This window comes from Microcaecilia unicolor, chromosome 2 (genome assembly GCF_901765095.1).
Source record: "Microcaecilia unicolor chromosome 2, aMicUni1.1, whole genome shotgun sequence".
NCBI classification, from domain to species: domain Eukaryota; kingdom Metazoa; phylum Chordata; class Amphibia; order Gymnophiona; family Siphonopidae; genus Microcaecilia; species Microcaecilia unicolor.
In genome coordinates this window covers 629,167,521-629,184,555 of record NC_044032.1, presented here as the reverse complement: position 1 = coordinate 629,184,555, position 17,035 = coordinate 629,167,521, and the positions used below count along the sequence as shown (strand labels likewise).

The 17,035-nt window shown below is 44.3% G+C and overlaps 1 protein-coding gene across 1 annotated transcript in view; it reads right to left on the bottom strand.

Annotated features, from left to right (window-relative positions):
* Positions 1-17,035, bottom strand: part of CLGN (calmegin) — a 350,951-nt gene that overhangs the window by 291,556 nt on the left and 42,360 nt on the right. Inside the window, exon 4 of the mRNA XM_030191707.1 lies at positions 3,489-3,547. Within this exon, the coding sequence (XP_030047567.1) occupies positions 3,489-3,547 (59 nt within the window). The remainder of the gene's footprint in view (positions 1-3,488; positions 3,548-17,035) is intronic.

Genomic DNA, 17,035 nt, shown 5'->3' with positions numbered 1-17,035 from the left:
TCACAGGTCCAAACTTTTCAATTTATGAAAATCTCTGTCTCTTATCATGAAACCCTTGTACATTTATCGGGAAACACTTATTTATCACAGAATCTTCTCATTACAAAAAACTTATCTTAAAAATATCTTGATAGAACTAACCCTTCCCGACATATGTCTCGTAAATGTGCGTCAGGATCGAGGCACCTATAAAATATAAAATTATGAGAATACAAACTCTGAAAACATATTCAAACTTTTTCATATTTCAACAGCACTTATAACATTTAATATTAGCATAAAGTATTAGATAATCAGAACACCTATGTTGCTGTCCTTCCAACAATGGTGGCAGCATCACATTGGTTTCCTTTACATTAACTCCTTCTGACCTCCACCTAAGGTCAGAATAACATGGACCAATCAGAAAGCTCAGATTAATGACAGCTATTCTAGTTCCTCATTTAGACCTTCCAAGGTATAAGATTGAAGCTCAAAGATCCACTTCTGTTCCTTAAAATTGAGATATTGCTCATAATTACTACCCTCTCTCCAAGTTTTCACTTCATCTAATACTCACCATTTGATATCTACTATTGAATGGCTTTTAAGAAATTCAAAGTGTAACAAGAGGTGCCATTTTATCACCCTTATGAATTTTGGATTTTATGTTCATTCAGGTGTGATTTTACAGACCACCTAATCCTACCCACATAAACCAGAGGACTTACAATCTAAGTTTATACCTGAGATAATGGAGAGTTTGAATGATTTGTCTAAGATCACAAGGAGCTTTGGTAGGATTTGGACCAGGCTTCCCTAGTTCTCAGCCTGCTGCTTTAACCATTAGACTACTTCTCCACACCCAAAGGCTAGGAAAGGGCTATAAAATTCATTTCAATGTTGAGTCTCACTGGGCATTGAATCAAATAAACTAGATAAGCAGTCACAAGTAGCCGTAATCTATGGAAGGACAACATGAGTGCTCTGCTTATCTGATACTTTATACAAATATTAAGTGATACACATGCTGCTGAAATTGGAAAAAGTTTAAATTTTGAGTGTTAGGATTATCATACGTTTACATTTTATAGGTGCCTTGACCCTGATGCAGACTTTTAAAACATATCATGTCGGGAGGGGTTACTTCTACCAAGAGATTTTTAAGATCAGTTTTTGTAATGAGAAGGTTCTGTGATAAACAAGTGTTTCACAATAAATGTATAAGGGTTTCAAGATGAGAGACATTCACAAATTTAAAAGTTTGGACCTGTGAAGAATGTGGTGAGTGGCTGATATACCATCTGTATCAGCTTCACCATCTGAGGATCTAATTTCACATACCAATTAATGTGAAGGGATAAAGTTGATTTTTTAAAAGTTTCTTCTGGCATTATAAACACTAACTTTATTCATATTTATAAGAACTCATTTCTCTGAGACATGCTGCGGTAATACAACAGCAGCAGCTTTAACTGTGCTACTAGAGAACAGCTCCAACTAGACTGGCTCCTATATATACCATAATACTATAACCTGTTGCTTATAAAAGATATTCAGTTCAAGTCAAATGTTTTTATAAGCAATAGGTTTAATCCTTCATTCTTTGGAATCCAGTGGTAGGTCATTAACCCCTCATTTTGCGCAGATTCTCAATCTAAGCCAAATAGCCAGGAAGGAACCATTTCTAGCTCTATTTGAGACCCTATATTTGGACCTTGGCTAAAAGGAATGCAACTGAATATCTACACTAACTGGAACAATTTAAACCTTTGTTCTTCTGTTTTGTTTTACTGTGCTTTAAGGCATCATTTCTTTTTCATTGGCTTAATCTGTGGTCAGCTAATAAACAGTCTTCATCACACCATGCGAGTGCTATTCTCTAAAGCAGTGATTCCCAAACCTATCCTGGGGGAATCCCAGCCAATCAGGTCTTCAGGATATCCACAATGAATATTCATGAGATTGATTTGCATACACTGTTGGTATGCAAATCATCTCATGCATATTTGTTGTGGATATCCTGAAGACCTGACTGGTGTTAGGTTTGATCGTGAGCCCTCGGGCCTAGGCTTAGTTCTAGGACATATCTAGGCTGAGGCCTAGGGCAGACCAAGCACACGCTATACAGAGATAACAGGCTATGAAGCCCGGCACACTCAGGGAGACTAGTGAGCACCACCAGAAAGGAAAATAGACCACTCGTATAGGCCACAAGGCTGAACTGGAACCCACATGTACAGAGTCCAAACGTATGGGCCGCAAGGCCAAACTGGAACCCAAAACACACAAAAGGGAAGGGGGAAAGAACAGAGAGAAGTTCCGCAAGGGACTGGCACATAGGCAGCGCACACTGTGTCACACAGAGTCACCAACAAAAGGTCAAAAGACCAAACACACGGATACTAACAAAACCAGAATAAGGGAACCCATGCAGAGAGGCTGCTCAAGCTGTGCCACACTGTTTAAATGAACAAGCGGCCTTCACAGGATCCAAACAAGAGCTACAGCAAAAAGGAAAACCACACAAAGAAGCAAGGCTGTGCCACACAGCCGCTCAGATCAGATACAGCAAGTAAAGGGTAAAGAGGAACCACACAAATAAGCAAGGCTGTGCCACAAAGCCACTCAGATTCAAACATCAGATACAGCAAGTAAAGGGGAACCACACAAAGAAGCAAGGCTGTGCCACAAAGCCACTCAGATTCAAACATCAGAAAGGTAGTTCACACAGGTTCAAACAGGAACCACACCCAAAGAGAAACAGTACAAGGAAGTCCTCACAAGAGCCAAACAACAGACACAGCAGGTAAAGGGTTAAGGCAGACTACACAGAAAAACTGCTCAAGCTACACAGCTTAGACGAGAAGCAGTCCTCACAAGAACCAAGCAACAGACACAGCAGGTAATGGGTTAAAGGGAAACCTAAACGAAGGAAGAAAGCTCCCATGGACTCACCCAGCAAACAGGGCAGGAAAGAGTGAAGGCAAAGCACACAGGGAAGCAGCACACAACTGAACAGCAGCAAAGCAATCAGAGGGAGCAGATTCCTACAGAGTCAAAGTACAAACACAAAGAAAGAAACAATGGCAGCCACACAAAAGAGAATTCACACTGTGCCACAGTCACAGACTATGCAGAAGCAAGGTAAGCTCACAGCTGAAGGAAATAATGCTAGAGTGTCCTATGCATGCAGAGGTAGGCTTAAATAGGGTGTGGCATCTGACGCCAGCTGCCTCAGATGTCAGCCCAATCCTTGACATGACCAACCAGGAGCAAGACCCAGTCGCTACCATGCCTGTCCCTACCCGTCCCAGTAGGATTATAACAACTGGCTGGGGCTCCCCCAGGATAGGTTTGGGAACCTCTGCTCTAAGAGTGTGCAAGGGGATTATATGACAGCAATGTAAAAACTAAATGAGAATTGAAAGAGCAACCTTACAAGGTTAAAAAAAAACCAGGGCTAAGAAAAAATATATGTTAATTCAAATACGTGTTCAAAATCTTACCATCATATTTAGCAATATCATCATCTGCACCATCTTTCTTCATTTTAGAGAACAGCCACCTACAAAGAATACATGTTTAAAAAGTAAAATTTCACCATAAAAGACATAAATCCTCAAGCATCTACACATTCTTTATAATTTTTACAGGGAAAAGATGGGATTTTGGATTAGGTCTCATTTTTTCAGCTCAAGGCAAGTTAGATTCAGATACAGTAAGTATTTTCCTGACCCCAGAGAACTTACAATCTATCTGAGATAATGGAGAGTTTGAGTGATTTGTCTAAGATCACAAGGAGCTATGGTAGGATTTGAACCAGGCTTCCCTAGTTCTCAGACTGCTACTTTAACCATTAGACTACTTTTCCACACCCACAGGCTAGGAAAGGGTTATAAAATTCATTTCAATGTTGCATCTCACTGTGAAAAACTGACTTCAAAGTGAACAGGAGAGTGGTTTATTTGCACATATCTGAATACTGATGGGAGTTCCAAAAATAATTCTTAAAATCTTTTTTCAGTCTACATAAAATCTGTTGCACAAATAAAGGTTTACCTAAATTTGAACATATTACTCCAACTTCAGTTGCTCTTCATTGGTTGCCCATTGAAGTTCATATTCAATATAAAATACTAATGCTTGTTTTCAAAGATCTATGTGACTAGCTTTCTAATGTAATTGCATCTACTTTACATCTTCACCAACCTTTTCAAGCTTTGCGATTACGATCATTGAATATATTGGATGCACCCTCATTTTGTTTAGTTTTTCTTGAGGAATATAGGAATTCTATTTTATATATAAGAGGTCCACAAATGTGGAATAAACTTCCAGATAAAATCTGATCCCTAAGAGATCTAAAATAATTTAAATCCTCAATAAAGACCCTATTATTTCAAGAAGCCTAGAACACTGATGCAGAGAACTATAAAATTGATTTGTAACTATCATACCTCTTGGTGTTGTTTTGATTTAAGATTTTTGTTTGTTTTAGTCTATTTTATATTGATTGTGTTTTATACTGTTTTTATGATTATGTATAATGTAATTCCCATAGAATTTTACATAATGATGTAACCCCCTAGAATTAATGCAGAATATAAATGTTGAGAAATAAATATACATTTTTATTTTCTTTTATTAAAATTGCAATTTTTCTGACATTTTTTATATGTCCAGTTAACTTATTGGGGCCCCCAGAGCTTGTACGCTCTCTTCAATGGTGGACACTTTGTTCCAATTTGACCTTGGGACTTCCATTCCAAATTTCTCAGCAGCAAAAAGTGCTGATGATGGAAGCATCTATCCTGGGATGGGGAGCTAATGTAGATGGGCTTCACACTCGAGGAGTTTGGTCCCTCCAGGAAACGAATCTTCAGATCAATCTCCTGGAGCTTCGAGTGACCTGAAATGTTCTAAAGGCTTTCAGAGATCGACTGTCCAATCAGATCATACTAATTCAAACAGACAATCAGATTGCAATGTATTATACCAACAAGAAAGGGGGTACCAGATCTCACCCTCTGTATCAGGAAGCAGTCCAGATGTGGCATTGGGCTCACCAACACGGCATGTTTCTCCAAATCACTTATCTAGTGGGCGTAAACAACAACCTGGCCAACAGGTTGAGCAAGATAATGCAACTACATAAGTGGTCTCTAAATATGGGCATAGCCTGCAAAATCTTCCGGAACCCCCTTAGTGGATCTTTTAACCATTCAGATCATCCACAAGGTCCCTCAGTTCTATTCCAGGCTTCAGGCATACGACAGTGTCAGATGCCTTCCTTCTACATTGGAGGACAGGCTTTCTGTATGCATATACTCAGACACCTCTGGTGGAAAAAACTTTGTTGAATCTCAAGGAAGACCGCGGAACCATGATTCCGATCGCCCAGTACTGGCTGCGACAAATTTGGTTCCCTCTTCTTCTGGAATTGTCCTACGAAGAACCATGGAGATGGGACTGTTTACCGACCCTCATCACACAGAACAAGGGGGTTGCTTCTACATCTCAACCTCCAGTCTCTGGCTCTCATGGCCTGGATGTTGAGAACCTAGAAGTTGCTTCCTTGGGTCTTTCGGAGGGAGTCTCCCAGGTCTTGCTTGCTTCCAGGAATGATTCCACTAAGAGGTGTTATTCTTGTAAATGGAGGAGGTTTGCCATCTGGTGTGAAGCAAGGCCTCAGATCCCCTTTCTTGTCCTACACAGACCCTGCTTGAATATCTTCTACACTTATCAGGGTTCACCTTGGTGCAATTAGTGCTTATCAACGTGTAGAAGGTAAGCCCATCTCTGGACAGCCTTTAGTTGTTCACTTCATGAGAGGTTTGCTTTTGTCAAAGCCCCCTGTCAAACCTCCACCAGTGTCATGGGATCTCAACATCGTTCTCACTCAGCTGATGAAAGCTCCTTTTCAGCCACTGAACTCCTGCCATCTGAAGTACTTGACCTGGAAGGTCGTTTTCTTGGTGGCTGTTACTTCAGCTCATAAGGTCAGTGAGCTTCAGGCCTTAGTAGTGGATGCACCTTATACTAAGTTTCATCACATCAGAGTAGTCCTCCGCATGCACCCTAAGTTCATGCCGAACGTGGTGGCAGAGTTCCATCTGAACCAGTCGATTGTCTTGTCAACATTCTTTCCCCGACCTCATGCCCATCCTGGCAAAAGCAGCTTGCATACCTTGGACTGCAAGAGAGTGTTGCCCTTTTACATGGAGCAGACAAAGCTTTTCAGATAGTCTGCCCAACTTTTTGTTTCTTTTGGTCCCAACAGGATGGTGGTTGCCATCTGAAATGCACCATATCAAACTGGCTAGCGGATTACATTTACTTTGTTTATGCCCAAACTGGGCTGACTTTGGAGCGTCATGTGATGGCTCAATGTCAGAGCCATGGCTGCATTGGTAGCCCACTTGAAGTCAGTCTCCATTGAAGAAATTTGCAAGGCTGCAACGTGGTCTTCAGTCCACACATTCACATCTTGAGAAGGATACCCGACGCGACAGTCGGATTGGGCAGTCAGTGTTGCAGAATCTGTTTGGGGTCTAGAATTCAACTGAACCCTCCTAGGCCCATTTTATTCTGTTCCAGGCTTTACTCTCATCTAGTTTGTATATAGTTTTAGGTTAATCTACGTTAAGTCCTCGCCGTTGCAAGGCCCAATTAACCAATCATCATTGTTTTGGGTGTTTGGGTGAGCCTAGATTGTAGGGGTTCCCCATTTGTGAGAATAATAGAGTCTCTTTGTCCTCGGAGAAAGTGAAGATACTTACCTATAGCAGGTATTGTCCTAGGACAGCAGACTTCTGTCCCGCCCATCTCCCCTTGGAGTTGTCCTTTTCCGTGCTTTTATTTGTTTTGGTTTTTTTGCTTTTCTATTAAACTAAGGCAGCACGTTTGAGCAGTGGGCAGGAAGGTACTTGTGGCTCACGCTCCTAAAAGCTCTGGATTTTTCTTTGGCAAATTTGCCGAGCCACACAATGCAGGATGGCGTCTACCAACGTGAGAATAACAGAGCCTGCTTGTCCTCTGAGAAAAGCAGATAGCTTAGCGGGGTTTAAAAAAAAAAGGTTTGGACCGCTTCCTAAAAGAAAATTCCATAAGCCATTATTAATATGGACTTGGGAGAAAATCCACTGCTTATTTCTACAATAAGCAGTATAAAATGTTTTGGGATCTTACCAGGTACTTGTAACCTGGATTGGCCACCGCTGGAACCAAGATGCTGGGCTTGAAGGACCTTCGGTCTGTCCCAGCATGGCAACACTTATGTACTTATTGTCCCAAGCTCTCTGGAATTCAAGATACTGTTTTCACCTCTATCACTTCCACTGGGAAGATGGTTCCACAAATTTACCACCCTTTCCGTGAAGCAGTATTTCCTCAGGTTACTTCTAAGTCTATCCCCTTTCATCTTCATCCTATGCCCCTAGTTCCAGACCTTCCTTTCAATTGAAAAAGACTTGCCTCCTGTGCATTTATACCACACAGGTATTTAAATGTCTCCATCATATATTCCCTCTCCTACATTTCTTACAAAGTATTCATATTGAGATCTTTAAGTCTGTCCCTATATGCTTTAAGATCACTGACTATTTAAGTAGCTGCCCTCTAGACCAACTCCATCCTATTTATATCCTTTTGAAGATGCGGTCTCCAGAATTGTACACAATATTGTAAATGCGGTCTCACCAGAGTCTTACACAGAGGCATCACCTCCTCCTTTTTCCTAGTGGCCATTCTTCTCCCTATGCACCCAAGGAAAAATTATGTTCTTACCTGATAATTTCCTTTCCTTTAATCATACCAGACCAGTCCAGATTAATGGGTTGTGTCCATCTACCAGCAGAAGTAGACAGAGAAAGTAGTTCCAAGTAAACCGCCCCTTAAGGGTATCGTGCAGCCTGGAATGTTCAGTATTTCGAATAGCCAAGCAATGGTGCCCTGAAGTCTAGAAGAAAACACAGTTAATACCAAACAGGCAAACTCTTGGAGCCAATATACAGAGCCTCACTGTTCCTGCTTGGCCAAAGGCAACTGCAACCTCCCCTCACAGTAAAGTAAGCAGGAGGGAATGGTCCATACTGAGCTTGCTCAAGCACATAGAGATCTACCCCTGAATCCGGAGAAAGAATTCCCTGATCCCAAGTAACAGGAGTCATACAGAGCTGGCACAACAACAAGTGGCAGGAGATTGAATAGAGAAGATGAAGTAGGCAGTGCTGTAGGACATTCCAGCGTACTGAAGCGTCGTGGAACCCTGGCAGGACAAAGACTAACTCTCAAACCTGCAGATCTGCCTTGAGTCCAAGATGGTCGGATGAAGCGACCCTAACAAGTATTAGGAGTACGCAACCCCAAACAGTGCACCACACTTCATAGAAGGAAGCAAGGCCTAGGAACCACCCAGACCCGCGCCTAGTGACAGAATCAAACTCCACAGAACAAGAAGAGACTCCAGAGTCGAGAGAACCAACTAACTGGAGTGCTAGTCTCTTCAGGAGAACTATGAAGAAAAGGGCAGCAGCATACCAGGGTACAACCATAGAAAGAATACTCCTCAACCAGCTCGCTTTGGACTTAGGGATGAAAGAACAGAGCCAAGAGAACAAAAGGAGACAAAAAAGAAAGAGAATTGAGGGACACACTGTGGAGAAAAGACCCCCAAGGTGCCAAGTAGCCACAAAAGGAGCAGAGACTAATTCAAACTCCAGCAATGGAGAAGCTTCTCATCAGCCACCAAGAGGCTACGGCAAGAAAAGGTGCCACAGGAATGGTTGCTAACAGGAGACAAGAAAGTCTTGTCTAACAGTCTAAACTGCAGTATGCCACAGTTGCTGAGAAGTTACTGTATCCAACCCGCAGAAAAAAGCTGGGGCTGACCGACAAGGTGAAACAGTGCCCAACAGGCAAAGGTGAAAATATGCTCCACAGTCAGAGACTGAACTGTGGTCAAGGGACAGAAAAGAAGCTGCGCTCATCAGGCAGAGTAGGATCCGTGCTCAATGAGAACAAACAGATTTGCACTAAAGCACACAAACTGAGCCACGCACCACGAGCACAGAAAGAGTTGCACACCTCTGGCAAAGATAGAAATGCACTGAACAAGCAGAGAAGAAGCTGAGAGTAACAGGCAGAGGATAAGCAGTGTCCCACTGAAAGAACTGGATGTTAGAGGTACCTGCAGAACTGAAGCTGTGGTAGCGATAATGGAACTGTGTATAAAATACACTGCACCCACCACTAGGCTACTTCCAGGAACCTGACTGATGTTCTAATAGACCTGGTCATAACATCTGAAGCTGTTATAGAACTTCGTATGTAATTTTTCTTTCAAATCTTTGGGGGGGTGGGAGGGGGTTAGTGACTACTGAGGGCGGTGTCATGCTTTAATCCCTCCAGTGGTCATTTGGTCTTTAGGGCACCTTTTTGTGGCTTAGTCATGTTTGAAACAGGTAAAGGCCAAAACATCTCACTTAGCCTTGGACATTTTTACTTTGCTCCATTATGGCAGAAAAATCCCACCCTGACATGCCCCCTTGAGATCTGAATGCACTGCATACGAACTGCATAGAAAGACATCTTTAAAATGGGTTTTGAAAATAGCGATTTGAACGTTGTGGCAAAAAAAAAAAAAGTCCATCTGCTGCTTTGTGCCGCTTTTGGGACGCTTTTCAGTTATGAAAATGAGCCCCAAAATGAGTCAATAACTTGGGGACACACCATTCAATGTTTTAAAAACTTACCAAAATTAATCTAAATAACAATCATTCCTTCACTAGAAGCCTGTGTAATGTAATCAAGAATGGCCTGTGAGGCAAAACATTTTGCGCCGCCTATGGCAGCAGTACAAATACACATGCCTGGCTGTCAAATGTATAGCACCAGCCTCGGGTGCAAAACATAGAGGTTGGTAGAGCATAGTACTTCTCCCTTCTTAAAAGCAAAGCTCTATTAAATATTGAGTGTCAGCCCCAGATGCAAAATATGCAGATCCTGTCTGTAGCACCAAAACTGTAGCTCTGCAGTACACATATACATGCCGGCAAAGTTCGACACACTACCTCACCCTCCTAGTCTTCCAAAATGAGGAGAAACTGTACAAAAAGGGTAGGCATAGGGTGAGTGTAGCGCAAGATCCCCAGGACCCTAGCAAGATGAGCTTACAGAGTCTACAGAACAGTGTGCATACCCACACATCTCTGATACAGAAGATCAACCTCGAATTTACTACCAAACCACCTCCTCCTCTAACCCATCCCCTCAACCAACCAACCCAGGCCTTCTTCTCTTCTTTTCCTAATATCACCGAAGAGGAAACCGCCCGCCTTCTTTCCTCCTCGAAATGAACCACCTGTTCCTCTGACCCCATCCCCACCAACTTACTTAACACCATCTCTCCTACCGTCACCCCCTCCATCTGCCATATCTTCAACCTCTCTCTCTCCACTGCAACCGTCCCTGACACCTTCAAACATGCTGTAGTCACACCACTCCTCAAAAAACCATCACTTGACACTACCTGTCCCTCCAACTATCACCCCATCTCCCTCCTACCCTTCTTCTCCAAGATACTTGAACACGCCGTTCCCAGCTGCTGCCTCGATTTTCTCTCCTCTCATACCATCCTCGATCCGCTTCAATCTGGTTTTCGCCCTCTACACTCGACAGAAACGGCACTCACTAAAGTCTGTAATGACCTGTTCCTTGCCAAATCCAAAGGTCACTACTCCATCCTCATCCTCCTCGACCTATCCGCCGCTTTTGACACTGTCAATCATAACTTACTTCTTGCCACACTGTCTTCATTTGGGTTCCAGGGCTCTGTCCTCTCCTGGTTCTTCTCTTCTCTCTCCCACCGTACCTTCAGAGTACACTCTCATGGATTTTCCTCTACCCCCATCCCGCTCTCTGTTGGAGTTCCTCTACTACTACTACTACTACTATTTAGCATTTCTATAGCGCTACAAGGCATACGCAGCGCTGTACAAACATAGAAGAAAGACAGTCCCTGCTCAAAGAGCTTACAATCTAATAGACAAAAAATAAATAAAGTAAGCAAATCAAATCAATTAATGTGAACGGGAAGGAAGAGAGGAGGGTAGGTGGAGGCGAGTGGTTACAAGTGGTTACGAGTCAAAAACAATGTTAAAGAGGTGGGTTTTCAGTCTAGATTTAAAGGTGGCCAAGGATGGGGCAAGACGTAGGGGCTCAGGAAGTTTATTCCAGGCGTAGGGTGCAGCGAGATAGAAGGCGCGAAGTCTGGAGTTGGCAGTAGTGGAGAAGGGAACAGATAAGAAGGATTTATCCATGGAGCGGAGTGCACGGGAAGGGGTGTAGGGAAGGACGAGTGTGGAGAGATACTGGGGAGCAGCAGAGTGAATACATTTATAGGTTAGTAGAAGAAGTTTGAACAGGATGCGAAAACGGATAGGGAGCCAGTGAAGGGTCTTGAGGAGAGGGGTAGTATGAGTAAAGCGACCCTGGCGGAAGATGAGACGGGCAGCAGAGTTTTGAACCGACTGGAGAGGGGAGAGGTGACTAAGTGGGAGGCCAGCAAGAAGCAGATTGCAGTAGTCTAAACGAGAGGTGACAAGGGTGTGGATGAGGGTTTTGGTAGAGTGCTCGGAAAGAAAGGGGCGGATTTTACGGATGTTGTAAAGAAAGAAACGACAGGTCTTGGCGGTCTGCTGGATATGAGCAGAGAAGGAGAGAGAAGAGTCAAAGATGACCCCAAGGTTTCGAGCTGAGGAGACAGGGAGAATGAGAGAGCCATCAACAGAAATAGAAAACGGGGGGAGCGGGGAGGTGGGTTTGGGGGGGAAAATGAGAAGCTCGGTTTTGGTCATATTTAATTTCAGGTGGCGTTGAGACATCCAGGCAGCAATGTCAGACAAGCACGCTGAAACTTTGGTTTGGATGCAAGGTGAGATATCAGGGGTAGAAAGGTAGATTTGGGAGTCATCAGCATAGAGGTGGTAGGAAAAGCCATGGGATGAGATTAATGAACCAAGGGAAGAAGTGTAGATAGAAAAGAGGAGGGGACCAAGAACAGAACCCTGAGGTACACCGACAGGCAGAGGGATAGAAGTAGAAGAGGATCCACCAGAGTGAACACTAAAGGTGCGGAGGGAGAGGTAGGAAGAGAACCAGGAAAGGACAGAGCCCTGGAATCCAAGTGAGGACAGGGTATCGAGAAGTATGCTGTGATCGACAGTGTCAAAAGCAGCGGAAAGATCAAGAAGAATGAGGATGGAATATTGACCTCTGGATTTAGCCAGTAATAGGTCATTGGAGACTTTAGTAAGCGCAGTTTCAGTTGAGTGGAGAGGGCGAAAACCAGATTGTAATGGGTCAAGAATAGCATGTGAGGAGAGAAAATCAAGGCAGCGGCGGTGAACAGCACGCTCAAGTAATTTGGAGAGAAAAGGAAGGAGGGAGATGGGTCGGTAATTAGAGGGACAAGTAGGGTCAAGTGAAGGCTTCTTAAGGAGAGGTGTGACCACAGCATGTTTAAAGGAAGCAGGGACAGTCGCAGTGGAAAGTGAGAGGTTGAGAATGTGACAGATAAAAGGAATAAGAGTAGGAGAGATGGCATTAAGAAGGTGGGTGGGAATGGGATCAGAGGAACAGGTGGTACATTTTGAGGAAGAAAGGAGAAGTGTAGTTTCCTCAATAGTAACTTCAGGAAAGGAGGAAAGGGAATGAGGGGAAGGAGAGAGAGGGGAACGGACTAGTGGAGGGAGAGCTGGTGAGGTAGAGAAAGCAAGGTTTATCTTTTGAACCTTGTTGTGAAAGAATTCAGCAAGGGTCTGAGGAGATAATGAAGGGGGAGTTGGGGGAGGGGGCACCTTGAGGAGAGAGTTCAATGTGGTGAAGAGAAGTCGAGGATTAGAGCCAAGAGAGTTGGTCAGTTGGATATAATAATCCTGTTTGGCACGTAAAAGAGCAGATTGGAAGGAGGTCAGCATGAACTTAAAGTGTAAGAAATCAGCAAGGGCCCGAGATTTCCGCCAGAGGCGTTCGGCGGAGCGGGTACAGGAACGTAGGTAGCGGATATTAGAAGTCAGCCAAGGTTGGGGTTTTGTACGCCTTACAGGGCGGGTCATCAAAGGTGCAAGAGTGTCTAAGGCAGAGGATAGAGTATTGTTGTAAGAAGAAACAGCCTCGTTGACAGACGTGGATGGTGCCACAGTAGAGAGGAGGTTTGAAACATGGGAGGATAGAGATGAAGGGTCAATGTCGTGAAGATTCCTAGATAAATTAGATAGGATAGGACGGGACTGGGAGGGAGGAGATTTAAGTGTGAAAGTTATAAGATGGTGATCAGAGAGGGGAAGATCGGAGGCAAGGAAACTAGAGGGTGAACAGTTGGAGGAGAAGATGAGATCAAGACAGTGACCATTTTGATGAGTGGGGGAGGTGGAGCATAGTTGGAGATTAAAGGACGACGTTAAAGCGAGTAACTTGGAAATATAAGAGTTGGAAGGATCATTAGCAGGAATATTAAAGTCACCAAGGATGAGAGAGGGGGAGGAAGGATCATGGAAGAAGGCAAGCCAGGCATCAAAGTCACTGAGAAAGGATGAAAGGGACTTATCAGGGGGACGATAAATGACCGCTATTCGAAGAGACAGAGGAGAGAAAAGGCGGATAGAGTGGACTTCAAAGGAGGAAAAACAGTGAGATTGAGGTGGAAGAAGGGGTTGAAATCTGGAGGAGGGAGAGAGAAGTAGTCCAACACCGCCCCCACGGCCAGCAGAGCGAGGAGTATGTGAAAATAGATAACCGCCATGGCACAGGGCTGCGACTGAAGCAGAGTCATCAGGGCAGAGCCAGGTTTCTGTTATGGCGAGCAGATGGAGGTGACGCGAGATAAAGAGGTCCTGGATATAGGGGAGTTTGTTACAGATAGAGCGGGCATTCCATAGGGCGCAAGAGAAGGGCAGAGAAGAGGAGGGGAGTAGAGGAATAGAGATGAGGTTAGAGAGGTCACGGTGAGATCTGTAGAGTTTGGATAATAGTTGGTGAGGAGGGCCAGGATTGGGATTGATGTCACCAGCTGAGAGTAAGAGAAGGAGTAAAAGAGAGCGGAGGAGAGTAGGAGAGGTGTGGCCACGAAGGCGTCGAAGGCGAGAGGTATTTAGGTGGAATGGGGAAGGCAAAATGGAGGGAAGAAAGAGACGGAGATTAAAAGCCAAGAGGGAGGAAGAGGGTAGGAGAGAAGGTGAGGTGATGAAGTCAATGGATGGGAAGTGAGTTCCTGTAGCGGAGAGAGGTAGGGGGTGAGGGAAAAGATTAGGAAGGGACAGAGCTAGGAAGAGAATGTGAATAGGGGCCATAAATGATTAAGGTACTTTAGCAACTGGAAAAAGATTAGATACAAAGAGAAAAATGCCCCGCGCGCCGTTAGGGATCTGTCCTTGGACCCCTTCTCTTTTCGATCTATACCTCTTCCCTGGGCTCGCTGATTTTATCCCATGGCTTCCAATATCATCTCTACGCTGACGACACCCAGCTTTGTCTTTCCACACCAGACATCACTGTGGAAACCCAAGCCAAAGTATCGGCCTGCTTATCCGACATTGCTGCACGGATGTCCAACCGCCACCTGAAACTGAACATGTCCATGACAGAGCTTATTGTCTTTACACCCAAACCCACCTCTCCCCTCCCTCCACTCTCTATGTCAGTAGATGGCACCCTCATCCTCCCAGTCTCATCTGCCCGCAACCTCGGAGTCATCTTCGACTCCTCCATCTCCTTCTCTGCGCATATCCAGCAGATAGCCAAGACCTGTCGCTTCTTTCTCTATAACATCAGCAAAATTCACCCTTTTCTCTCTGAGCACACCACCCGAACTCTCGTCCACGCTCTCGTTACCTCTCGCCTTGACTACTGCAACCTACTCCTCACTGGCCTCCCACTTAGCCATCTATCCCCCCTTCAATCCGTTCAGAACTCTGCTGCAAGTCTTATCTTCCGCCTAGACCGATATACTCGTATCACCCCTCTCTTCAAGTCACTTCACTGGCTTCCAATCAGGTACCGCATACAGTTCAAGCTTCTCCTACTAACCTACAAATGCACTCAGTCTGCAGCCCCTCACTACCCTCTCTACCCTTATCTCCCCGTACGCTCCTACCCGAAACCTCCGCTCACAGGACAAATCCCTCCTCTCTGTTCCCTTCTCCACCATCGCCAACTCCAGGCTCCGCCCTTTCTGCCTTGCCTCTCCCTATGCTTGGAATAAACTTTCTCAGCCCATACGCCAAGCCCCCTCCCTGCCCATCTTCAAATCCTTGCTCAAAGCCCATCTCTTCAATGTCACCTTCGGCACCTAACCATTTCACCTCTACCCAGGAATCTAGACTGCCCCAATTTGACTGTCCGCACATACTGTCCATTAGATTGTAAGCTGACTTCACATGTTGTCCATTAGATTGTAAGCTCCTTTGAGCAGGGATTGTCCTTCTTTCTTACTTGTACAGCGCTGCGTAACCCTAGTAGCGCTTTAGAAATGTTAAATAGTAGTAGTAGTAATAGAAGGCTGCCAGGGTCCACATATTGATCCGTACTACAAACAGCTACAAGACCGGTATACTAGTGGTCCCCTGCCACTATCCCCAGAGACCTGGAGATCCGTATCTACCTGAACCCAGTGGCTGCAATAAACACAATACAGCTTTAAATATCACATTAAGCCACTCCCCACCACAACCCCAAATGTCCACATTAAATAACTGTTCATTCCCCCACTCCAGGATGTATGACATATGATCCCACAGCCATGTCAACAAAGAAAGGGTCACCAGGGACACAATACACAGCATGAGTAGCAGCACCACATAGCACAGTAATGGACTATTACTTGGATAATACGGGCCTTGCAACAGAGCAAGGGCAAATGCTACACCAAATAGCCACTGGTCTATCAACTGTGCCAAGAGATGACTGTGGAGTCCAGCCCCTATCTGATACCCCTGTTCTGCCCAGGTCTCCCTGAGGAGGGACATCAATAAATCATTCTCATGTGAGTGATACAGACACCTTAGTGTTCACAATGGAATCAAGGGTCTTGCATACCCTCATATCATATACATTCTTTGCCGCTGCCTCGAGGCATACAAGGCTCACTTCCAGGGTGTCCACTGCATCAACCCTTCATTGGTCCAGAGGCTAAAAAATTGAATCCAGCGGTGGAGAGATCTGAGGTATAGAGTGTCTGCGATGTGGTGGCTGAGGAGGTACCATATACACCATGACTGATGTGGAATGGAAGATAGCAAGTAACAGAGATGTGTAACTGGTCTATTGATATGTAGATGAGACGTGCAGAGGTGTTAACAACAAAACTATATAACAATTTTAAGAAAACCAAGACTGTATAACAATTTTAAGAAAACATCAGGTCTTAGGTATATGACAGGAAATTCTAACTGTATAGAAAATGTGTGATAACTTAAAGCAAAGATACTTACCTGTAGGAGGAATTCTCCAAGAACAGCAGGCTTTATATTCTCACAAGTGGGTGATGTTGATATGCATGGCTCGGTCCTGGACTTATGAAAAGCATAAGCAGAGCTTTGTGGACTGCAAGACACACTCCACTGCAACAATATGGTCTCCTCAGTTTTATACTACAGCAAAAAAGTAAAAATAATAAATGACACAACTTCAAGGGGAAGTGGGAGGGACTGAGAGATTATAAAGCCTGCTGTCCTCGGAGAATACCTGCTACAGGTAAATATCTTCGCTTTCACCAAGGACAAGAAGGCTTATGTATTTTCAAGTGGGGAATCCCTAGCATCCAGGCTCACCAAAAACAACAAACATTGGTCAACTGGGCCTTGCAACGGCGAGGACATAACGCAGATTAACCTGAAACTACAGTGGGGGAAATAAGTATTTGATCCCTTGCTGATTTTGTAAGTTTGCCCACTGACAAAGACATGAGCAGCCCATAATTGAAGGGTAGGTTATTGGTAACAGTGAGAGATAGCACATCACAAATTAAATCCGGAAAATCACATTGTGGAAAGTATAT